The 23278-nt window shown below is 39.0% G+C and overlaps 1 protein-coding gene and 1 long non-coding RNA gene across 7 annotated transcripts in view; one reads left to right on the top strand and one right to left on the bottom strand.

Annotated features, from left to right (window-relative positions):
- Window positions 1-755: 755 nt before the first annotated feature.
- Window positions 756-23278, bottom strand: part of LOC123772452 (NFX1-type zinc finger-containing protein 1) — a 41116-nt gene continuing 18593 nt past the window's right edge. For 4 of the 6 annotated variants that reach the window (XM_045765636.2, XM_045765635.2, XM_045765632.2 and 1 more), the window contains exons 4-13: window positions 22224-22326; window positions 18727-18895; window positions 16481-16624; window positions 14523-16103; window positions 12897-13083; window positions 9832-9988; window positions 9418-9523; window positions 6666-6868; window positions 4254-4495; window positions 756-3199 (exon numbers count right to left, since the gene is read on the bottom strand). In XM_045765636.2, the coding sequence (XP_045621592.2) occupies window positions 2484-3199; window positions 4254-4495; window positions 6666-6868; window positions 9418-9523; window positions 9832-9988; window positions 12897-13083; window positions 14523-16103; window positions 16481-16624; window positions 18727-18895; window positions 22224-22326 (3608 nt within the window). In that variant the 3' untranslated portion in view covers window positions 756-2483. Of the gene's footprint in view, window positions 3200-4253; window positions 4496-6665; window positions 6869-9417; window positions 9524-9831; window positions 9989-10948; window positions 11026-12896; window positions 13084-14522; window positions 16104-16480; window positions 16625-18726; window positions 18896-22223; window positions 22327-23278 lie in introns of those variants that run through there. The other 2 variants (XM_069326026.1, XM_045765638.2) reach the window with 2 other exon arrangements.
- LOC138365554 (uncharacterized) lies at window positions 21146-22094 on the top strand. The gene is made up of 2 exons (XR_011228947.1): window positions 21146-21312; window positions 21698-22094. It is a non-coding gene; the product is annotated as an uncharacterized lncRNA (long non-coding RNA).

The raw sequence follows: 23278 nt of genomic DNA, 5'->3' as shown, positions 1-23278 counted from the left end.
CTCTTGACAACACTTATCTTTAGCAAGCAGCTTCTTTGGTAACATCGTGCATTACAAATTGTAGTCACAAAACCACAAAAAAACAAAGAAAAGCGCATATAAATGCAGAGATATGCTTGTTGTGCATGATACAACAACAAGACTGGCGTCGGAGGCGTCTGAGAATTTGCGAGAACCCGCGAGATGCTAGGAAGCACCATGTGGTTTTGCTTGTCAATAGACAAATTTGCCGAGAGTGCCTCGCTCATTACTGGAAATGCTCGTAAATAGAGCTGCTCATTAATCGAGGTGCCACTGTACTGTGTATATATATTATATATATACTGTGTTGTTAAATATGACCGAAAAAGTAAGATTAATAATTCTAGCACGAATTTTCTCAATATTTCTTATGTTTCTTTTTACTGTCGACAGTAAAAAGAAACATAAGAAATATTGAGATAATTCATGTTAGAATTATTAATCTTCCTTTTTCAGTCATATTTAACAACATATGTTTACAAGAAAGACTGCTACCAAAATATAATAATATATATATATATATATATATATATATATATATATATATATATATATATATATATATATATATATATATATATATATATATATATATATATATATATATATATATATCTATCACCACACACTGTATACATAATATTTCCCAAATTTATAATTATTATACTGTAGTGCTATTCAAAGTTTCAGATAAATATATTCACACTTGAGATACAAACAAGACATGAAACAAGTTGGAATTTAGAAAATATTTTATATATTAAATTTTGCACTAGTTAAATCAATATAAAATACAATCTTTACTATCTATACAGGATTACATAAAATAATACTGGCAATATTTGCTTCATCTAGGACAGTATTAGTTGCTACAAGTTCCATAGTTAATGTGTCATTCAAAGTTTAACAAAATCATCAAAGACTTGCAAATTAAGATAATAAAGTATATTGTAATGCCAAAAAAATGTCTTCAATGAAGCCCAATATGGTTATTTATTTACACAGTAGCTATCCTAATTCTATCTTTAATAATTGTGATGACTAAATCATACTGTATAGAAACTCTATTAAGTATAATGGAAAATTAATGAACTTTAAGAATCCTAATTATTTCAAAAGTATATTTTTCTCAGACCTTGTGCAAAATAAACGTGCAACAATTTGTTTCTGGAACATAAATCATATTTTAGTTCTTCGATTCATGCTTTCTTTAGTTATATTAGCAAAATGTAGAGTTTTAAAAGTAAATTAAAAATACATGTACCAATGCAACTTGTGTACCGTGGTAATTCTTCTGCAACTTTAATATATGAACAAGTTACATGTACATATATATATATATAAATATTTTAGTTTTGAAGGGGAGCCGTCTTGGCTTTACATCATATTACGAAATACTATTGTATGCTTATTTTTGATACCATTAATATTTATAATTACTGTAATAAAACATAAAATGACTTTGCTGGTTATAAAGACATTAAATATAAACTATACACTGCAGTAATTAAAATAACATGAAGATGCAGGCGATGTGTCAAGATGACATGACTGAAGATATGATGACGAAATCACACATCAGAGGATGCAGAAGCAACGACATTTCGGTCCGTCCTGGACCGAGTTAAGATATATGTGATAATGGTCCAGCACAGACTGAAACATTGTCATTTCTTCATTATCTGGCGTGTGGTTTGGTCATCAAAGAAACGAAGGTCTACTCTCATTCTCCTCCATATGCAATTAGCAGTATTGAATACATGTTCAGTACCAATGTAATGCTAAAGAAATGCAGCTAACAACTCAATTACTTCATATTTTAATTAATAACTTATCATTGAACATCCTCACCACCTTAGCCTAATACCAACACTTTATAGTTTGTTGAACCTTCTCACCAGCTTTGCTTCATACTATAACATTTTAGTAGGTATTCTAATTTCTCAAAGCTAACCTAATCTATCCATATTAAAACTGCAGATATCCACTTCTAACTTTATTCTATTATTTATACGGTATTCATCAAAACTTGTAAAAACAAAAAAATAAACATTATTCATGAATAAAGATTATTAATATAGTAACAATGTAAAATTATAGTCTAGTCTAAAAATTTTTTTATTTTTTTTTTTTTTTTTTTTCAGCAATTTCAAACATCTTACATAAAATCAAACTATAGATCATTTTATATCGTGCAGTAAATTTTTGTATGTCACATTAATGGTGTAAGAAGGCACACCATTATGAAGCTGTCTACACACCTCGGGATTACGTACGCTAATCTGAGGCACCAACCACGCACTCTCATAATTGAAGTTCACTGTTGCAGCTCCTGAAGTCTTTGTAAAATATAATTATTCTGGAACTCATTTATTACTGTTTCAGTGATTGTTACTCTTTATTCTAACAGTGAATCTATCTATTGTATAGTTTGTGAAATTTCATACAGCATCAATCTAATGTCATTTCATGTTTTCATACCCTCTTCCCACACACCTGTAACATTTATGGTCCTTTACTTCAGTAGCATAAATGTGACCCTGTTGACACTTAAACCATGTACCTTGGGTCATCTTAACACCCATTTGTGTGCCAACTCTTCTGTTATCATATATAATTAAATATTTAGAACTACCGTCCCCACACTTCCTTAAGAGCTTGAGAACCTCAGTTTCTTGCTGATATGTAAACTTGTTCTTAGGATTAAATAGTTCCACGAGTTTGTCATAGACATCTTTCATTTGAGTGTCAGGATCCGATTGACATTTTTTTTCCAATAACCAGAAAGAAGGTAGAAGCAGCATACGCTGGAGCTCACAGCTTGTGCCATCAATAAATTCTGAAGCCTCGTGGCATCTTAATTCCATTACTCGTTTAACAAGTGTTTCTAGTTGAGGAAACAATCTACTTTTAAATGTAAAAAGCATTAAACCCAAATCTTTGGGTGATAATCCAATTAAATCTGGTGGACTAGAATGATGCTCCATCACACGAGCTTTGATCATGTACGCTTTTTTTAGCACTTTAGCCTTGAAATCGATTAAGCGTAATTCAGAGTAGCTTAATTTGGGAGCATCTTGCATCCACCTCTTTTTAAAGCTCTTCTTGTTTGGGGCCATGTTCATGGTAGTCATCAGGGTATACAACTCATTGGAGAAGTAGTCCCCTGACATAAAATCTGAAAGACAAATTGTATATATATAAAATCTTTTTCTGTAAGACTAGGAAAACATTTATGGATATACTGTATAGCAAGTTGGATAATACAAGATATATGAAGATGATAAAGAATGAAAGTAATTCAGTAGAACTTTATTTACAGCAAAGTTTTGCATCATACACACACACACACACTACAGACAGGAAGTCCAAAGCTACATACTATTGAGGGGAAAGTGTTCTAAAGTTGTATAACTTCTCTTGCAGGTTTAGGCAAGTTGTGCATTAAGCATAGACACAGAGTTCTCCCATATTAACAGGAATTTGATGAAAGAACGTGAGTGACCCCTCACTAACTAGTTGCCCTTGGGAGGTGGTGATCTTTGGGGGGGGGGGGGTTAAATACCCCAAAATTACCATCTCTTTTAAGGGTCTGAGTTTGGTGCAGTGGGTTAAAGGCATACCAGTTATGCCAATTGCTGTAAGGCTTCTGTGCAGGATAGGGTTCGAATCTCCTGGTGGGAAAGTGTTCTAAAGTTGTATGTATGTATGTATGTATGTATGTATGTATGTATGTATGTATGTATGTATGTATGTATGTATAATATATAATATATAATATATATATATATATATATATATATATATATATATATATATATATATATATATATATATATATATATATATATATATATATATATATATATATATATATATATATATATATATATATATATATATATATATATATATATATATATATATATATATATATATATATATATATATATATATATATATATATATATATATATAATTAATTCCAATCCAGATTTCCAAAGCCTGGTGTAGAGCTGTGTGGTGTTTTGGAAGCCGATAATAAACAATGGTAACATTAAGCTTTGTTAGGGACAGGAAACCTCCTATGCTTATTAACTTCTCCCTAGTCAGGTGATGCTATCTTCAAGGTCACCCAAGCAGTTATTAGCAAAACTCTACAGTGCTTGACTGTTCTAGAAATGCTCATCATCCACTCCACAAAACCAGTCACTTATTATATTTTTTCCTACCTCTTAATGAATTCGTAACATTTACACTCGAGATATTTGGTTTCTTGTCCATGTACATTCGTTTCACAATACTCAAGTCCTGGTGCATCCCTTGTATTATCCTCTTGTAACGTCGATTGTAGTGAATTGGGTTTGCACACTTTGGACAAGTTTTTAATCCAATGGCATCGTTTTGCTTCATCATCCACACGTCAAGTGCTTTAACTTCAATAACGTGTCCACAGTCCTCTAACAGCACGTACCTTGAAAATATGTTGAACTCTTTGATATCATTTATTTATTTGATTATTTAAGACACTTGCAATTAGATAACAATGGGCTATAGAATAAATTATATGGATTTGAACTCTTGCAAAGCCACTAATATACATACTTTTTGGGAGTTTTATTCCTTCAAGTGCACAATTTTTCAAGCCTGATGTGCAATTCTCAAAATATTACTGGGATAGCTCCCTGAAGCTATCTCACTACTGAGTCACATCAGTCGTGGGAGTCATGTTTGCCCTACTGGAGACCAGAGCAAGAATCCAGCCCCCCTTCCCCCTCACTGAGGCACAGAACTGGAAATTGTTATCACTCACACCAAGAAAGCATTCCAGAAAGTATGCCAAGCAATGCAGACAACTGCATAGTACATAAAAAGGAAGCACCAAAATGGCTAAATCACTACACAATTCAAAACCAAAATTCTTTATGTGAAGCCTCATTCTAATTTCCTAGTGCTTAACAGGTGGTGTCCCAGAGCTTGCAGGTCAGTCCTGGTGCCAATTCCTAAGCACTTAAGCCCTCTTGAGTTGCCTCACCATAATGAAATACACTTCTTTTCTCGGATAAATGCCAGCCATCACTTGAACTTTGGTCTGTGGGGACCATTTGTTAATTTAATTGTTCCCATTTTTCTGTATGTGCTTAATGAGCATGTGTTTACCTGCCATATTTCTTTTGTGGATTTTGTCTATTCTTCACTACAAGCTGTAGATGTTTAGGCTGACCTTTCCCTAGGGTTGCATCTAGCATTCCCCTTTGCAATAACAGTAACTTCTCTGGTATGTTCGGAAGTTCTCCCTTCAGAGGCCAGGTCGCCAGGATGGAGCCTCTCACCCTAGGTAGTGCATGGGTTGTTGGTTGTGTCATAGGGGTTCACTAGGGCATGGTTGTTCATAAGGCATGCTGCAGACACCCTTTGTAGTAGAGTATAGCCCATAGAATGCATTTGATGTCTTCTTTCAGCAAACATCCCCAGTACCTGGCCATCCTGGTTGGTTAAGAAGCTTCAGGCCCTAGTAACACCCCTGTGGGTAAGAGGTGTGGCTTGTCATGGATCAACCTGTTGCATCTGCTCTCATTACATTTGAGTTTGAAGGGCGCTTGTCAGCCTTGCTACATGCAAGTTGTCATTTTGTCTCCCTCTGCCTCGATCCCTGTTGGGTAGGTGATGCCTTTGATCCAGAGTCCTGCAACGTATATACCCAAGGACCACCATCTACCTAATGGCCTCAACAGGGACAAGAGGCATATTGGGCTGCTGCTGATTAGCAGGACTCTTCCCGCATCCATGGTTTGCAGTATAGTGTTCAATTAGATGTCCCAGAGGTGGCCCACTCTTCTTTCATTGTATGGTTCACCCAGCATCTGGTCTTCCCTTCCTGGTTCTGGTTCCAAACTGACTGTGGGCTTCCGAGTAAAGTCAGATTTAACTTTTGGAGGTAGCTTGACCACCTCCATCCACTTCAACACTAGAGGCAGTTAAGCTGTCCCTTCCTGCAAGGGACATGGAGACTTCACCTTCTCAATTAATGGAGTTCACAACTGTCTCAGCTATGGTGGGAGCTTATGAACTTATGCACTCACCAGTCCTGTGATGCTGTGTGAAAGTCAAGGCCTTCAAGTCTAACAGGAAGGGAGGCTCGTTTCAGTCATTGAGAGAAAGGTTATGGGCTTTTTCCAACAATGATTTCAGCACACTGTCGTACTTTTCTAGTTTAAAGCTACTGAAAGATGGTGAACATCTAAAAGTAGGCCAGCCTGAGGAGGGACAAACATTGGGTGATGAGGTAAAGTGCGTTGTGAGCATCAATGTCTTCAATCCTCTCATCCATCCTTTTCAGGTCAACAATCTTCTTACCAAGGCCCTCGTCGATGGTCTTCGCTCCAAGAGGAGCTCCTAGGAGTGTGCCATCTTCAGGTTTTGTTATATTAAGGTTGGGACAACTTAAGGTGTGGATGTCGAAACATTAGTAGCTTTAAAATTTAACATGACAAACACGACTGGAAAGATGGGACATCACAAGTTTAGCTCCAAACCGTTAACTTCGTTTGGGTACCTAAAATCTATTTACTGAAAACATCATACAACTATAGAATACATACTCTTTAATATAATCACTGTAGAATATTTGCACAGAAACAAACCTGGTATTATTATCAGTCTCGGGAACATTCTCAGCATCATGGCAAATGAGGCAAAGTGGTGGGCAAGGGTCACCACAAAACCCAATGCATAAGTGACCACACTTCAAAGTGTTTGAGCATGGCTCCTGACACAGTGGTATGGGACAGTTGTCACTGCATTTACTCGAACACTGGTGATGCTTGCATGTTGAAGAGCATGGTTTCTGTTAATAAGAAAATATATTAGGAATGGAATTCAGAGTGTAAATAACCAACACTAAATGTAGTGAAATGCCAATTTCTGGACGAGCCCTGGTGGCTTCCTAAAGTTACAATGCTGATATAGTGCCAAAGTACTAGGTGCCATCAATTGCGAAGTTCTTTTAGGCCAGGGACCATAACCCAGAACCTGGCTGTCTCTAATGTGGTGCAGAGAGCAGTTGTATTATGTTAAAATTGTCAGTGAATTTTAATCATGCCTGCCACCACTGGAGAAGCACCCACAAAGTCACTGAAACAAAACAAAACTGCTTCTTATAAGGAAGATAGATGCCTCCAAATTACCATAAGAATGCCCCAATAATGCAAACAAATGATTGAAAATTCATGAAACCAGAGCAATCTCGTTTGCCCCACCCCTAACCAATTGGGCTGGATGTTAGAGCAACAGTCTTGTTTCAAGCAGGTCGGTGTTCAATCCCCAACCCTCCAAGTGGTTGGGCACCATTCTTTTTACCGTCTATCCCATCCCTAATCCTCATCATGATCCCAACCAGTGCTCTATACTGTAGCCATAATGGCTTTGGCACTTTCTCCTGATAGTTTCTTTTATTTGCCCCCCCCCCCCCCTCATTTGAGGGGAGGAGAGAGGAAGACTGTGGTCAGCCAGTTGCTCCACCATCAGTTCTTTGCTGACTGTAGACAATGTGTGGTGCCCAGTCTGGTGCTCTGGCTCCAATATTCTGCTTCAGCTAAGAATTGGCTTTTGCCTTTGTGCTGTTCCAATACACATTTGTGCTGTGTGAGCCAGGTGTATAGGATAATCGGAGCTGCATGTACACAGGGTTTTCTTCCCTGTATGCTCCCTAGTGCAACCAGGGTTCTCTTCCCTGTATGCTCCCTAGTGTCACCAGGGTTCTCTTCCCTGGACTATTCGGAGTTTGCTTCCTTAAAGGCTTCTTCGCTTGTGGTGGTCCTTGCCCTGGATAAGTTGGGTTGTCTCTGGCTTTCTGTCATCCCTAGGGTCAGGAGCAAGTTTTGGCTGGCAGGATGCACTGGGATTCAAATGGCCTAACCACAGCATGCCGAGGTCAACCTTCTCAAGTGCCGACCTCAGTCGTGGCAGACATTGTTAAAATTAACCGAATTTTATTACAGTGCCACTGCACTCTACACCTCATTAATAGGAGGCTCAGGTTCTGGCTCATGGTCCCAGGTAGGCCAACAACAACTCTGCAATTTATGACACCCAGTATGCAGGCAATGAGTCACAATAACGTGTCTAAAGTATGTTGACCAGACGACACACTAGAAGGTGAAGGGACGACGACGTTTCGGTCCGTCCTGGACCATTCTCAAGTCGATTGAGAATCATCCACAATAGACTTGAGAATGGTCCAGGACGGACCAAAACGTCGTCATCCCTTCACCTTCTAGTGTGGTCTGGTCGACACAGTAGTTTGGCACTACTGTATCAGAACTGTAGCTACAGGGAGCAACTGAGGCTCACCCTGAAATTAGCATTTCATTATATTCAATGCTGCATTTTCTTTTTGTAACCTTTTGTAACAAACGGTAACATTATTACTGTTACCATGCATTTCTATTTGTCTTTCTGACTTCTTAAGCATTTTGTAGACACTATGATCCCATTTTACCAAGTTTGCTCAGTATCTTCTAATGTAAATCCAACCCTTTTACTTTTAGGATGTCTAATGTGACATTTTTACCACTATAGGTAAAAATTTCAAGGTAGCCAAGCCCCTCAATTCAGTAAAGACAACTGTAGATTTGTCTATGTTACAGAAATAAACCTCTAGAACAGCTTGCTGTACAAATCTGTGCCCCAGTTTAAAATACATCTAGACAAACTTCTTAGAAAAAAAATTGGAAAATCATTCACAAGCCAATTGCATTTTCGATGCTTAGGCCACCAGGTGCTGTTTTGTAAATATTTCCAGCTGTGTATTAGGGTAACTGAGTTTCCCTACTCTTTTGGGTAGGCTAGCTTGGCTCTCCAGTGCACCTCTAATCCTCAGGCCACCTGAATCTTTTAGTGGATGGAAAAAGGGGGGGAAGCAGGAACTGTGTTGTGAGGTGCCCACCTCACAACACAGTTTATAAGTGTTTTCTCAATTTAAGCATTTTAAAAGTGATAGTATTTGGATTGCACGCATATTTCCCCCCCTCTTATATGTGTTGAAAAATATATAACGTATGCACGGTTTGTTTAAATCTTTCTATTTAAAATACCGTAGTGTGTAGCTTGTGTTTATTTTAATTCTAGAATTACAATAATAATTTTGATTAGCACTTTAATTTAGTATATGTATCAATTTCCCTGTGTACTGAACCTTAATTATTTTATTGTGACCATATAACTTACAGTGTATGGTATTATATGAATTTCTTCCTTGTAGTAGAGAATTACCTTCCCTTCCATTATTAAAGTGCTTCACAACTTTACATCATATGTAAATCGTATGTAAACCGTAAATCATAAATCATTTATCATCATCACCTCCAACTTCACAAGGTAAAAAAAACTACGCACCCGACAAATGGGCAACTGTGCTCCGCAAATCATCTTGGATACATGAGGACACCACTTGACAGCCTGCCGGCATGGTGGGCACACAGTTCCACATAGTTCTTGACACCTGAAATACATCAAAATAGCTTATGTCAATATGGAAATAAACTTAAGATATAGAAAGTATTCGCTCATAAAAAAGCTCAGTCTCTCAATCTGCCCCCCCAATAGGTGTTCAGATTGGTTGTTACAGTAACCTAACAATCGCCAGACTCTAGTACATTCATAATTTCACCAGAATATAGTCTATTACTTATATATATTACTATAAGTAATTACTATTACTATTACTTACTATAATTTAAATTAATACTATACTACTACTAAATTAGCCATTACCAGTCAATATATTACAGTGGATACAGCAATACTTACCTATGACCACATACAAGCTTTCGTTCACAACGCTTTATACAAGGAAGGTGAAGACGACCCTGACGGCATAACCCACAAGAACCTTGGCAGGTGTGACCACAGGGCAATACTTGACCACAACGCGCTCTGCAGAAACCCCACGTAGCTTCAGTGGGCCCTTGGTAAAAAAAAAAAAAAAATACTATACATGGCTCAATTGTTATAAGACGATTATTGAGGCATAACCCAGTCTCCTATATCAATATATTTCATGGTACAAACTACAAAAAGTTTTTCTTAAAACTTTTATGAAGGAAAAAAAAAAAACTGTAATGAAACGCCATTTTCTGGGCGAGACCCAGAGGCTCTTCAGAGCTATACTGGGCTGACGTGTATAAATTAGACCATGGCAAGTCACTCAATGGAATTCTAAGCTTACCAGGGACCACGTGCCAGAACCTGGCCCCCTCAGAGAGGCAAGAGGAGCAATGGTCTACAGACACCCCCGTGTGGTTGGAAACAGTCTATATCAGCCATCTACCAAGTCAGGCACCCAGAAAGGTAGAAATCCCAAAACAATCTACAGCTGGTTAAAAATTGCAAACCGAAAGCCGAACGAACAAGCAAAACTCTCAAATCGGAAAACAAGCAAGATGTCACCACAGCCGCTGTCTGCACAATTACCCCCTCCCCAAGAAGGGAAAGAGGGAGCCCCAGACCCCTCTCACCAGCTACCCAACCTCAGTTCAGAGGCTGAATATCAAATACACAAAATCCACCAACCGGAGGGAGGGATGCTGGGGAGCCTCTGGGTCTCGCCTAGAAAATGGCGTTTAATTACATTCAACACTGGTTTTCTGTAGAGCCCCCCTTCGGCTCCCCGGAGCTACCTAACCAAAGATAAAGGAAAAAGAGGAACTTACCCGGGAGGCAGCTGCCACTTGCTCCTCAACTCGAAGTTGAGACAACTGGCTGTAACCTGCAACCCAAGATTACACAAGCCTGAAAAGGGCCCAGAACATTACGAGCATAACGAGGTACCATGCGGCCAAGACCCTGCTTAACCTCCAAAAGTCCCATGCCCGAATGCTAGCCCAGGACTTGTTACCAAAAACAGCAGCCAAAGCTGCAAACTTACGAACATCGTGGGCACAGGAATAGACCGCAGGCTGGCTGGACCGAATAATCTTGCAGACGACCTGGGAGAGTCGTGCCCTGAAACAGGGAAGAAGGGAAACTGGGTCAACCCAAAATGCATCCCTTGCCACAGAGGCCGTGGTGCACAAGTAATGGCGAAGAGCCAGTTGCACGGCAACCGGATACAGAACATGATGCACCCCCTCTGAACTAACCAAGCATCAACAACCCAAGAACCCCTCCAGAATAAACAAAACAAAAAAATAAATCACCAAAGTTGATAGACTCGGTGGTCTATGCTACAATAACAGCGAACATTTGGACAGGCAGTTTTGTAAAACTCATTCTAGAGACATTGTCTCCAGAATGAGCTTCCCCTTGGTGGTAGGAAGTTTTAGTACAACCACCTCTAGTGGACACTCAAGTAGAAGGGAGTTTTTTCTATACCAACTGTGGGTGTATAAAAATTCAATCACGCCAAGAAAGGGCAAACTGGGTCTAAACAGAGATCAACCAATTCATGCAGTAACAGAAAAAGGCATTTAAGTAGGTGGCAGGCCATAAGCTCAGGTACATTTTGCCACCATCTTGTGGTAACGAAGAGTTAGGCTTCCAGTTGTTCATCTGTCACAAAGATTTTTTTCTCTCTTAGGTTGTGATGTGCAGCCTCCCTTTATGTCTTAAAAAAAAAAAAAAAAAAAAAAAAAAAAAAAAAAAAAAAAAAAAAAAAAAAAGCCAAAGCCTGACCCTGGACCTCAAAAGGTCATCGTGGGTTTTAAAGTTGAAAACTACATATTTTCCTCTTACAAATTAATTTCCAGCTTTAATTTCCAAATTAACTTCCATACTTTCCAATAGATAGGACACATTGTTGTACTGTAACAAACTTTAAGATCAATGTTGGAGATTTCACAAAAATATGTAAATAATAGGGAAGCAATGCTTTCAAAACCATTTTCTTGAAATGTATTAAAATAGTTTTTTCCATAAAATCTTGTAAAATACAGGTGCTTCTTGACTTTTAGACACCAGTCGTCATCTGTTGATTCACGGGATAATGCGTTATCATACGATAATTTGAACAATTATTGTCTGGGTTTTACGTGTATGATATAAGTAAGGATATAAGCTTCGTGTGGATGCACGAGCTTACCTTGACCTATAAAAAATCCCTGCTATCATTTCAGGATTACATTAATCCTCTGTAAATGTGGTTATCGTCATAACTGTCACTAGTTGAATGCAGTCATTGTATAAAAATCTGTCATAATTACACGATATGTATATCAATGATGTTCACATAGTTTTCACAACTCCATATGGTTGTAATGAGGTATACCAGGCAAATCAAATCACAAATTGAACCATTATCATGCATTACGTTTGCTAGGAGCCTGCCGTCATCTGCGGGTGCTACATTTGTGGCTTACGCCTTTGTTCGAATCTATACTGTCAGCCCAACACCTTTTTATATTAAGTTTATATGGTTTTCACTCCTCTGTATGGTTGTAATGAAGTATACCAGGTAAAGCAATCATCTATTGAAACATTATCATGCAATTATGCAATTTATCAAGATATTCAACATACACTCCTAAAAATAGCGAGATACAAGTGAAAAACAATGAAACGCCCGCATAGAAAACAGGAATCAAGTCTTGCATACCTCAGTGTCAACAAAGTCAATATCACCTGTTGACAGACACCTAACCACGTAGCCACAGCAAAACCCTTTAGAGAACCTCCACCACAATGTTAAAAAGGTAATTATTCACTCTTATTTGATTTTCTTACATTTTGCGTGCAATAAAGTAATTCTAAATGTATTTATTTTCCCCACATAGGCATGTATGACCATTTTTCCACAGCTGCTGTTCAAGAGTTTTAAGCAAACCTTATACTCTGTAAAATATGGTATATGCAGTTTACAAAAATAATACCTTCCTTACTTTGGTCAGATATGTGGCAAGGCTTAGTGATGCTGTGGTTGTAGGGACAACTTGCATAGTTGACTTCTTGTTGACAGCGTTCTGTGCAAGGATCACAGCACCGCTTTGTACAAGGATGCCCACACTTCAGTAATAATGGACATTTGCCTAAGCAAGATTTTGATGTTGCTGGTTCACTGCATTTCACCTATCCAAAAACAAATAATTAAATTATTACACGATATAAAGAGATCTAGACATATGCTTGCATCATACCATGATTGTTAAATTTTAGTATTATACCCCAAAGCTTTCACTTATCTCAAGACTACAATTAAGATTAACTTTATTACTTGTTTTGAGTTCATATTTCAAAATGCTGGTTGTGTGACCTGAAGCTACAAATTTACTGCTGCCAAACACATACGAAGGCTGTATGATAAACACTATTTATAACCATAATATAAACTATATTACATTAACAGTTTCAGCATTAAAATTCAGTATACCTATTCAAAGGACCGAGAAAAATTCAGGGTTGAATAATGAAATGTTTCATTCCGGGTGAGGGCCCCCCTTCCGTGGCTTCTTGAAGCTATCTTGCTGGGATGGCTCCCGACTACTAAAGCACATCAGCTGGCGAGTTCTGTTTAGCCTACCAGGGACCAGAGCAAGAACCTGGACCCCCTCCCAAGGAAGTGGCAGAGCACCAGAAGTCTCTTACTGCTGCCTCCAAGAATAACAAAACATCACACTGCTGCCTTCAAGCACCACAAAACTTCATACTGCCTTTGAGAAAACAACTGCAGGTGGGACATCATCAAATTAGCCACCCACACATCTTAGAAATGATGATAAAGATGAGGCTGCAAACAGGGAAAATGCAAGGAAACAATATAATAAAGCAAATAGCCCCCCATAGGACAAGTTCAAGGATGGTCGGCACTTTGCTTCAAGATTTGGGCCTCGCCCAAGAGCTGGTGTGACAGGAAGCATTAGAAGTGTGTGGTGACACCAACATCAGGAACAGACCCGGTTTGGAAGGCCAGCTGGATGCTGGGGTTGGACCACCTGGGTTAGTTCCCGGCGCTGGCAAGAAACAAAAATGGGCAGCATTTCTTTCACCCTGATGCTCCTGTTACCTAGCAGTAAATAGGTACCTGGAGTTAGACAGCTGTTACGAGCTGCTTCCGGGGGGGGGGGGGGGTGTATGTGTGTGTAAAAGAAAAAAATGTAGTTAGTAACAGTTTAAAGGCGGGCCAAAAGAGCAGAGTTCAACCCCTGCAAGCACAATTAGGTTAATACCTGGTGGTAGTAATTTGTGCTAACATGCCTTGAGCTTGTTTGAGTAAATCCCTTGTTCTGTGTCTCATTGGCAATATTTTGAGGCCTTGTTTTCTATTAACCTTTCAGTTGCCTGTAACGCTGCACCGACTTTCTGGAAGCCTCCTCTAGTGAGATGGCCGATTGTCACCTGCTCTCTCTGCCTTTGCAAGGGGATGGGACCAGGTTCCGGCACAAGTAGGCCCAATAGAACTAGCCGCGGCTGATGCAGCCTTTTAGGAAGACAGCTTCAGGTAGCCACAAGGGGCTTCCTACACAAATCATTAAATTAAATGGTGTAAATCACAACAAGAACCTACAAACCTGGACTTCATGACCACAGTCAGACGACGACTTCTTAATTAATTGCCGACATCCACCACAGTCACTGGAACATTTTTGTGGGCATGGGTGGCCACAAGGTAGAATCTTCTCGCATTTCTCTCCACATCTGCCACATTTATCCTGACATTTCAAAGCGCATGGATGACCACATGGAAGAATTTTCTCACATTTCTCGTCACATCCACCACATTTAAAACTACATTTTTGTGGGCATGGGTGGCCACATGGCAAAATCTTCTCGCATTTCTCTTCACATCTGCCACATTTATCCTGACATTTCAAAGGGCATGGATGACCACATGGAAGCATTTTCTCACATTTCTCTTTACATTTGCCACATTCATCAGGACACGTCAAAGGGCATGGGTGGCCACATAACAAGATATTTGTACATTTCTTGTTGCATCTTCCACATTTATCAGGGCATGTCAAAGGGCATGGGTGACCACACGATAGAATCTTCTCGCATGCTTTGTTACATCTGCCACATTTATCAGAACATATCAAAGGACAGTGATGACCGCAAGAGAGCAACCTCTCACATTTGGCAGTGCACCCACCACATTCATCTGAGCACCTCAGAGGACATGGGTGGCCACAAGGAAGGAGATTCTCACATTTACTCCTACATCTTCCACAATCTGTTGAACAAAGTTTTTGACAGGGATGGCCACAGGGTAATATCTTCTCACATAGTTTATTACATCCATCACATTTATCAGAACATATTTTTGGGCACTTGTGACCACAATGTAGAAGATTCTCACATTTATCTTTACATTTAAATAGACTATGATCACTGCCATGGCATTTAAACTTGCATGTGTGACCACAGGGCAACATAGCATTGCAATCCTCTGGACATGTCATATCATCTGGATCTTCATGACATTGTACATTAATCTTATGTTTGCATTTATTCCGCTCTTTCTCAACAATAACGTTGCACATGTGTTCATCAGGCAGAACATGACATTTAAGTTCGTGTCTGTGACCACAAGGTAATAATTTAGTCATGATAACATTACAAGGCTGGCATTTTACTGAACATGGTAGAGGACAAATGTGACCCCTCTCACACAGTTTAGAACATGGATATAAACATTCATAGCGTTCATGGTTGGGATCATTTGCATGACAATGTCTTGGGCATTTATGATCGCATTTAGGGAGAACAGTTTCACAATATTCCCAGCATCCTCCTTGTGGACTCTTTTTCTCAAAATCCTTGAGTGATGACACTTGGATCACATTGCCAGGATGATTTTTGCATTTAAGTGTAAGTGTATGGCCCAATGAGCCTTCTTTTAGAAGATCAGCCTTAACATGTTTCCAGAGATTACTTGAGGCACTTAGTAGGTCCATATTGCCTATAACATAGAGACCATGCTTGGCTCTTGAAAGTGCCACACACACTCTGTTGTCAATACGCAGGAATCCAACTTTACCTTCATCATTACTGCGCACCAGAGATAAAAGGATAATTTTATTTTCTTCACCTTGAAAGTTATCCACCACAGATATTCTCACACCTTCACATCTTTTATTTTTCCTCTGCAGCTGAAAAGAATTTACATTATTTTAGTATTGGATAAAGGAACTACAAGCCATGGCTCCCCTATCTTTACCCATTGGCCACTCAACAGTGGCCAACAGGTATATATAGGTAAAAGCTCAACTAAATACAAATATTATGTAAATACAGTAATACAAGAAAAAAACAAGATATTTCTTCACCAATAGGGTAAGAAATTTATTGAATTGCCTATCCATCATAGCCATAGATGCCAAGACAGTTCAGTTCTCCAGTTCAAAATTCACCTGGAAGAAATCCTGCATTAAATGTAATGAAATGTCCCCTTTCAGGGACTAGTGTTAGACGCCTGAATAGCTCTACACAGTATTATGTTACACCAAACACGACAAGTCAATCTTACCTCTCGTAAAAGAAAAAATTGTCCTGAATAAGGCGTAAGAATCGTCACATCTGCTGGATTATAATCTTGCATTATCAAGTGTTGGCAAAGTCTCATGATAAAGTTGGCTTCATGTGTATTTCTGTGGGTATTATTACTAACTCCCTGAAAAAAAAAAAATTATTATTATTATTAGCCAACATAAAGCCTTCAACTATACACCGTCAGGAACCGGAAGCCTGATAGGCTTATTGAGCCACCTTATTGGCTTCTAAAATTCCAGTTTTTGACTGACTTTCACTATTTTGACTGTGTGCTCAGCTGTCTGTTCTACAATCCCTTCAGAATGGATTTTTCATAAACTTTATGCATTTGGAGTTCTAATTTTTTTTGGGTCTAAATTTACCGCATATTTCAAATATCTTAACGATTTTTTTTTACAGTAAACTATATTGAAAACCTATATTCTAATTTGATGAAAATGAATAACATTAAATGAACAATTAGTGATAGTTCATATTTTTTATTCTAAAATGAAAATCTGAAGTTTTCAATATTCAAATTTAAAATTAATTTTGATTCTCTTGTTTTTCAAGTTATGGTGTGATCATTTAGACAAATTTGGAGCATTGGCCTAGTTGATTATGCAAAAAAAAAAAAAAAAAAAAATATTGGAAAGTGTTTTTGCAAGTTTTAAAAACATGTTAAATTATTTTGTCAAATCGTTTATGTATGTATTGCGCTGTTGAAGGGTTAAACTCATTTTCACGAGCTTTCGTATATGTTAGACCAATCAACACTGTTGATCGGTCAGCAGTTTTCTGCTGAGCTCCCCTCTCTCTTTTTTGAAGGAAGGGGTGACATTTGCATATTTCCAATCTAGTGGAACTTTCCCTCAGTCAAGAAATTTTCAGAGAAGTAGTTTCAGTGGTAGACAGTTCATTTATGACTTTGGATTGGATGCCATCCACACCTGGAGATTTTGAATCCTTTTACTTTTTTGCATATTATGGGACTATCCGTCAATTCATTCTTTTCCCCTACTTCTAGCATTTATGTAGGTACTGGGATGTTGTCTAATCTTTCTAGCGTGAACTCTGACAAAGTATTCAATGTTTGCTGCCTTTTTATTGTCAATTATATCTTGCTTCGTCTCATTTTTTAAAGGTTCTACAAAGTCTTCTTACATAGGCATAAAACGACTTTGGTCTTTCTTAGTTTTGAGCAAGTTTTCTATTTTTTTTTTTGTGATTCTCTGAATTGATAATTAATCCAACCCCTAGAAAAGATAAGAGCTTTTTTATTGCCTGTGTGATCCATCAAGTTTTCTTTTTTCTTTCTCCTACTTGGCACATATTTTAGAACAAGTTTAGTGATGACCTTTGTGAAACTCAAATTGTTTCCATATCTATTTCTTATTAACTCGCTTCAGGTGGTGGTTTATAATGCTCTGCCATTTCTTGATAATCTCGTTGAAAGTACTAAATATCACTGTTCTGGATTTGATCACTTGTGTTCCTCTTCTCATATTAGCACAAGATCTAGAATGTTATTACCTCTGGTGGGCTCTGTCACACTGCTGCACGAGAAAGAAGTCCTGTACGTACTAAGTAAAAAAAAAAATTCTCCTTCCACTTGTGATGTTAGATTCGCCCAGTCTGTTCTCTTGTCGTTTAAGTCCCTCCCAGTATAAGAACTCGTGCTTCAGTTGCAGCATTTATCACATTCTGCAGTGATTACTACAGAAGTTACAGAAGTAACTACTTATGCTGTTTGTGCTGTAGCATACTCCCACTCTGCTACTATTTTGATCTAGTATAATTGCACCATAAAGATTCTGAGGATCTCATGGTGTTCAATTCTTTCCTGCTGGTGGCATTCAAGTCCTCTAATATACAGCATCACACCACCTGCTCTTCGTGTTCAAGCCTTTTTGAAAGGTGGTCGAAATCCTGAAAGATTGAATTCCCATTCAATTTTGTCGCCTCATCCCCTTGTTTTGTTGATGCAAATGATGTCTAGAGACTCGCCATCAAGTGTAGACACACAAGACATCAAATTTGTTCACTAGGTTTCTGGCATTTGTATAAAAACGATTTAAATGCCCAACACCGTTCCTATATTCTGTACAGTATTATTTTGTACATTGTCCCTTTATATGCTTCCTTCAGACATTATTACACAATTTACACTATCAAGACTGCTACTTGTGCTCTTGAGATTTACAACTAAAAAGATTTAAATGGCAGAGAAACTCATTAACAAACCTTATCTTGAGGAATGTTATGAGTGACAAAGAAGACATCACCCGAGACACCCCTGACATGTGGATAATCATTCACAGATTTGTGGTCCTTCAGCTCGGGATAAATGGCAGGCACTAGCAGGCGGGAGATACTTGGCCGCATCCGATGTTGATACTCTAGTGTATCATACCTGTTTATGATAGTTTTTAAGCAAAATTAAATACTGCATTTAAATTAAGCTAAATTCTAAATTAAAGCAGTTTATCAGTTACACAATGAAATCCCAATAATGTGATACAGTATATCTATGAAAACATGTATGGAGCAGGGCAGCAGGATTAAACCTGGGTAACCCTAGACTACCACCTTATCCCATAAGACTAAGGAACCCCTCTAACATTGCCCCAAGATGCTGGTTTGATCCTGCCACCCTGTTCCATAGATTCTCAGTTTACTAGTTTGTGCTAGTCATCACGAACAATAACTTAAAAAAAAATTGGGAATTATGTGGTTCTAACCATTTATACACAGTACTGTATATACATACATTAGCTTACTTTTCATATATTATTACAGTATTACCCAAAAAATGTTTTTTAGTTTAGTTCATTCATTATGCACCCCATGAGCAGTAGTGGCAAAGGTTACAAAGACCATAATGGACTCAGGAACTGAATCTCAAAATTCCATCTGACAATGCAACTTACTGTCTTTATGACTCGTTACAATCCATAATTATTAATGAATTATTATTATATTAATGAGCTCGAGTATAACCAGAGTTACAGTCTAAGTGTAAACTAGGATTGTGTAAGACACCAAGAGACTAAGACTTTACACTCTCCAAGTGTAAACTCATCAAAGATGAGCGGCGAGGAGAGAAAGTGACAAAAAGACTGCAAAGAAACCTTATACTGCCACCTCAAGTTAACTCGCTGGTATGACACCATGAAAGAAGCCACCTGATCGCCATAAAGAGTGATACACACTTGCCAAAAATCCAGATGCAAACAGCCGAGAAGATTAAACCAGCAAAGTACATCAACCGACCAACCCTCAGATAGAGGCGGAGCCGCGGAAAAACCACTAGGTTCGGACACTGAGCAAGCAGCACCTGAAACAAAGGCTGGGTCAGCCACCAAGGAGTCAGAAGGATCATTTTTCCCCTGCAAGACTAACTGCCCCAGGACCCAGAGCAACAGCTGGACGAGGGAAAAGAATCCCAACCTCGACCAGTTCAGTTGAAAGGCCTCTACCACTAGGGCCACGTGATTGGTGAGCAGTGCTGTGTAAAGAGAACAGCGCTGAAACCATGCACATGCAAAGAGGTCCATGTCCGGGAACCCGAATGTCTCAAGAGCCAAAGGATGTTGGCATCGACTGTCCACTATGGAGACAAGAAGGAACCTAAATAGATTATGTGTAAGGACATTGGGCACTCCCTGAATGTGAACTGCATGGAGAACCAAACCCCAAGAACCCAGCAGAAGAGCAATGCAAGGAGTCCAACTCCAAGAGGCTAGGGCCATAGCAAACCCACCCAGTCGAGACAGTGAACCTGAAAAGAACAATTCGAATGGAGACAAACCATAGTACCTGGTGAAACCCAAACCCTCTGCAGCACATGACACAGGTGCAAGCTCCTGCACCATACTGTGCACCTGACAAAGAAGGACAATTGCTCTGGCCAAGTTTGGTGAGGACTGGTCATGAAGCCCCAACAGTCTCTCAGCACTGAGCCAACAGAGGTCACGCCCAGTGATCCCAGAAGCAGTGAAAGGGGCTGACCTGGAGAAATCAGGACAGCATCTGAAGCCAAAGTTTCAGCTCCCACAAAACTACTCATGCAACCACAAAGTTCACTAGGGGGGCTAACTTGACACCAACAATGGTGCTGCAGTTGAGTGAAGGCTGCTGGAGGAAGAGAAAGCAACACCAACTGTGAGTCCCAAACAAGGCCCAACCAAGTCCAAACCTGGGCCAGTACCAACTGGGACTTCCACCATTTCACCAGGAACCAAACCTGGCAAACTGGGAAAGAACCAGATCCAAGGTTTAGAGACATGTAGACCAGCTGGGAGCCCACACCAGCCAGTCGTCGATGTAGGCCAAGATCTGAACACTCAAAAAGACAATACAATGCTAGATTTCTGGAGGGTGCTCCCTCCAAAAATCTAGCATCGAATGTAATGAAACGCCTCTTTCTGGAGATACCCTGGTGGCTCCTCGATACCCTTCTTCCCACCCTACAGGTTCATTAGTTCATCAGCTCCAAAACTGCTTAGGAGAGCTGGCCAAGGGACAGGGCTGTGCTGCCTGGCGGCAGTATTTGGTACTAATAAGTTTCAAGTTAGTTTAGCGAATTCCTTGTTGTGCAGCCCATCCTCCTAAAGTTTCCCAACATCAAGAAACTGTCATGCTAAAGTTCCCTCTTCTAAGCTACCAGAGGACCAAAAACAGAAAATGGAACAGCAATGTCAATTTTGCATGCTGCTACCATTTTCTAGTATGACAATTTTTAGCCTTGGGTAAAGTATACAGTACATCAAAATGTGATGTTCGATTAGGACAGGTTGTATTGTGTGTGAATCATGTGGTGGTGGTGGTGTTTGGCAGTTTTTATTTATTTATTTATTTATTTATGCATATACAAGAATGTACATAAGGAATGTGAGGATACAAATATGGTAATTACAGTCTTGTAAAGCCACTAGCACACGCAGCGTTTCGGGCATGTCCTTAATCTAAGAAAATTTTAAGGAGGTAAATACTTGCAAAATTATAGACAAAAAATGATAACAGATTACATGAAATGAAAAAAAGATGAGAGAAAATTGTAGGTACAGTATATTAAAGCACATAGGTAGCTAAGATTGATTGCAATGACAGCTTGAATGGTAGTTGACAAAAAAATTGGTAGGCATAATACAGCAGAAACAATATAAGATTGGTTGCAATGACAGCTTGAATGGTAGTTGACAAAAATTGGTAGTCACAGTTTTAAGGCATCATTTTCTGTGAACCCTCCAGTTGTCTGTATAGCTTTGCCAACTTTCCAGACGTTTTTTCGGTGGGGTGGTGGATTATCACCAGCTACCTGTGCCTCTGAGGGGGGGGGCCAGGTTCTGGCTCTTGTCCCCAGTAGGCTGCAGAGAACTTTTGCGACCGATATGACTTTTTTAATATGGAGTAATCACAGAAAAATAGCTTCAGCGAGCCACTGGGGCTCCTCTAGAAAGAGGCATTTCATTACATTCAATGCTGGTTTATTTATTTTAAATATATCAATACTGTACATAAACAACAAATTAGTACTATGTTAGGTTACTAACTACAGTATTGTATACTTGTGTTACAAAATGTTGATTAATAAATATATTTACAGTATACCGTGCATTAAAATTAACCACAGCTAGGCTTTGATATTAAGTGTAACTTAAAATTTCAGATTTATATATGAAAAAAAAAAAAAAAAGAACTTTCACAGGTTTCTACCGACATTAGAGACTAATACTTACGGCAGTCCATTATTAATCATCCTTTCAAAAAGAGAGACATCCAGACCAAATTTCGTAGCTAAATCATGCACCGTTGTGCTGGGACGAAGCTGCTTGTGGTCACCTGAAAGAAATACAGTATACCATATTGAGTATTACACAACAACCACACATGTGTTAAGTTTTTTGGCAGAATGACTGACAAATTAACAGGAAAGAGATGGATAATCAGACAATGCCTCTACTTAAAAATTTGACAGGTCCAACAAAAAAATTATAAGTACTGAATGTAATGACATGCTAATTTCTTGGCGAGCCCTAGTGGCTCCCTGAAGCTACTATTCTGATATAGTGCCAAACTACTAGGTGCCATCAGTTGTCGAGTTCTTTTAGTCTGAAGTCAACAACCATGTGTTCATACATTCGTGTACATGAGTCAGTGTGGGTGTGTCAGAACGAAGGACAAATGTACAGTGCAGACACAGTGACTTCATCTCAAGAGCCAAGGGATGGTAACGTCCATGTATACACCTAATTTTAATTGTGGGTATGGGCTTCAGCTCTTTGGTCCCTCCTCTCAACCGGGTGTTTGTATGTTTGTGTACACACCTGTGTGTGCGAGTGTATTGGCATAGCAGCTCAACAAGCGAGAGACTAACTTGTACTGAACATCAATACAGCATCCAGTGTTAAACGAATAACTTTGTCAACACTATTAGAGTATGGCTTACCAGTTTGTGCCCTTACACCATCAACATCTGCAACACCTACCTCTACATCCAAGGAGCAATAAGAGGTGCTGCCAAGGCCATCATCGTTGATGTCAGAGTGCAATGTGTGTATGCGACAAAAAGCAAGCACAGGATCCTGGTTATTTTCATTGTGTACATCATATCTGGTGACAGTAATTGCCCAAAACTTGTATCAACAGTCCCCCCTCAGAACGATTTCTCTGTGATCAATTCGAGATTGTGAAGTATTAATCACCTCACTCTTGGCAGAGTTCAAGTGGAAACCTTCAAGCACGTCACACCTCTCTGAGGGTGGCCATGCACGATTGATTTAACACATGTTGG

The sequence above is a fragment of the Procambarus clarkii genome, chromosome 17, assembly GCF_040958095.1.
Source record: "Procambarus clarkii isolate CNS0578487 chromosome 17, FALCON_Pclarkii_2.0, whole genome shotgun sequence".
Lineage (NCBI taxonomy): Eukaryota > Metazoa > Arthropoda > Malacostraca > Decapoda > Cambaridae > Procambarus > Procambarus clarkii.
The sequence above is the reverse complement of the archived record's forward strand: the minus strand, read 5'-3'. Positions and strand labels throughout refer to the sequence as shown.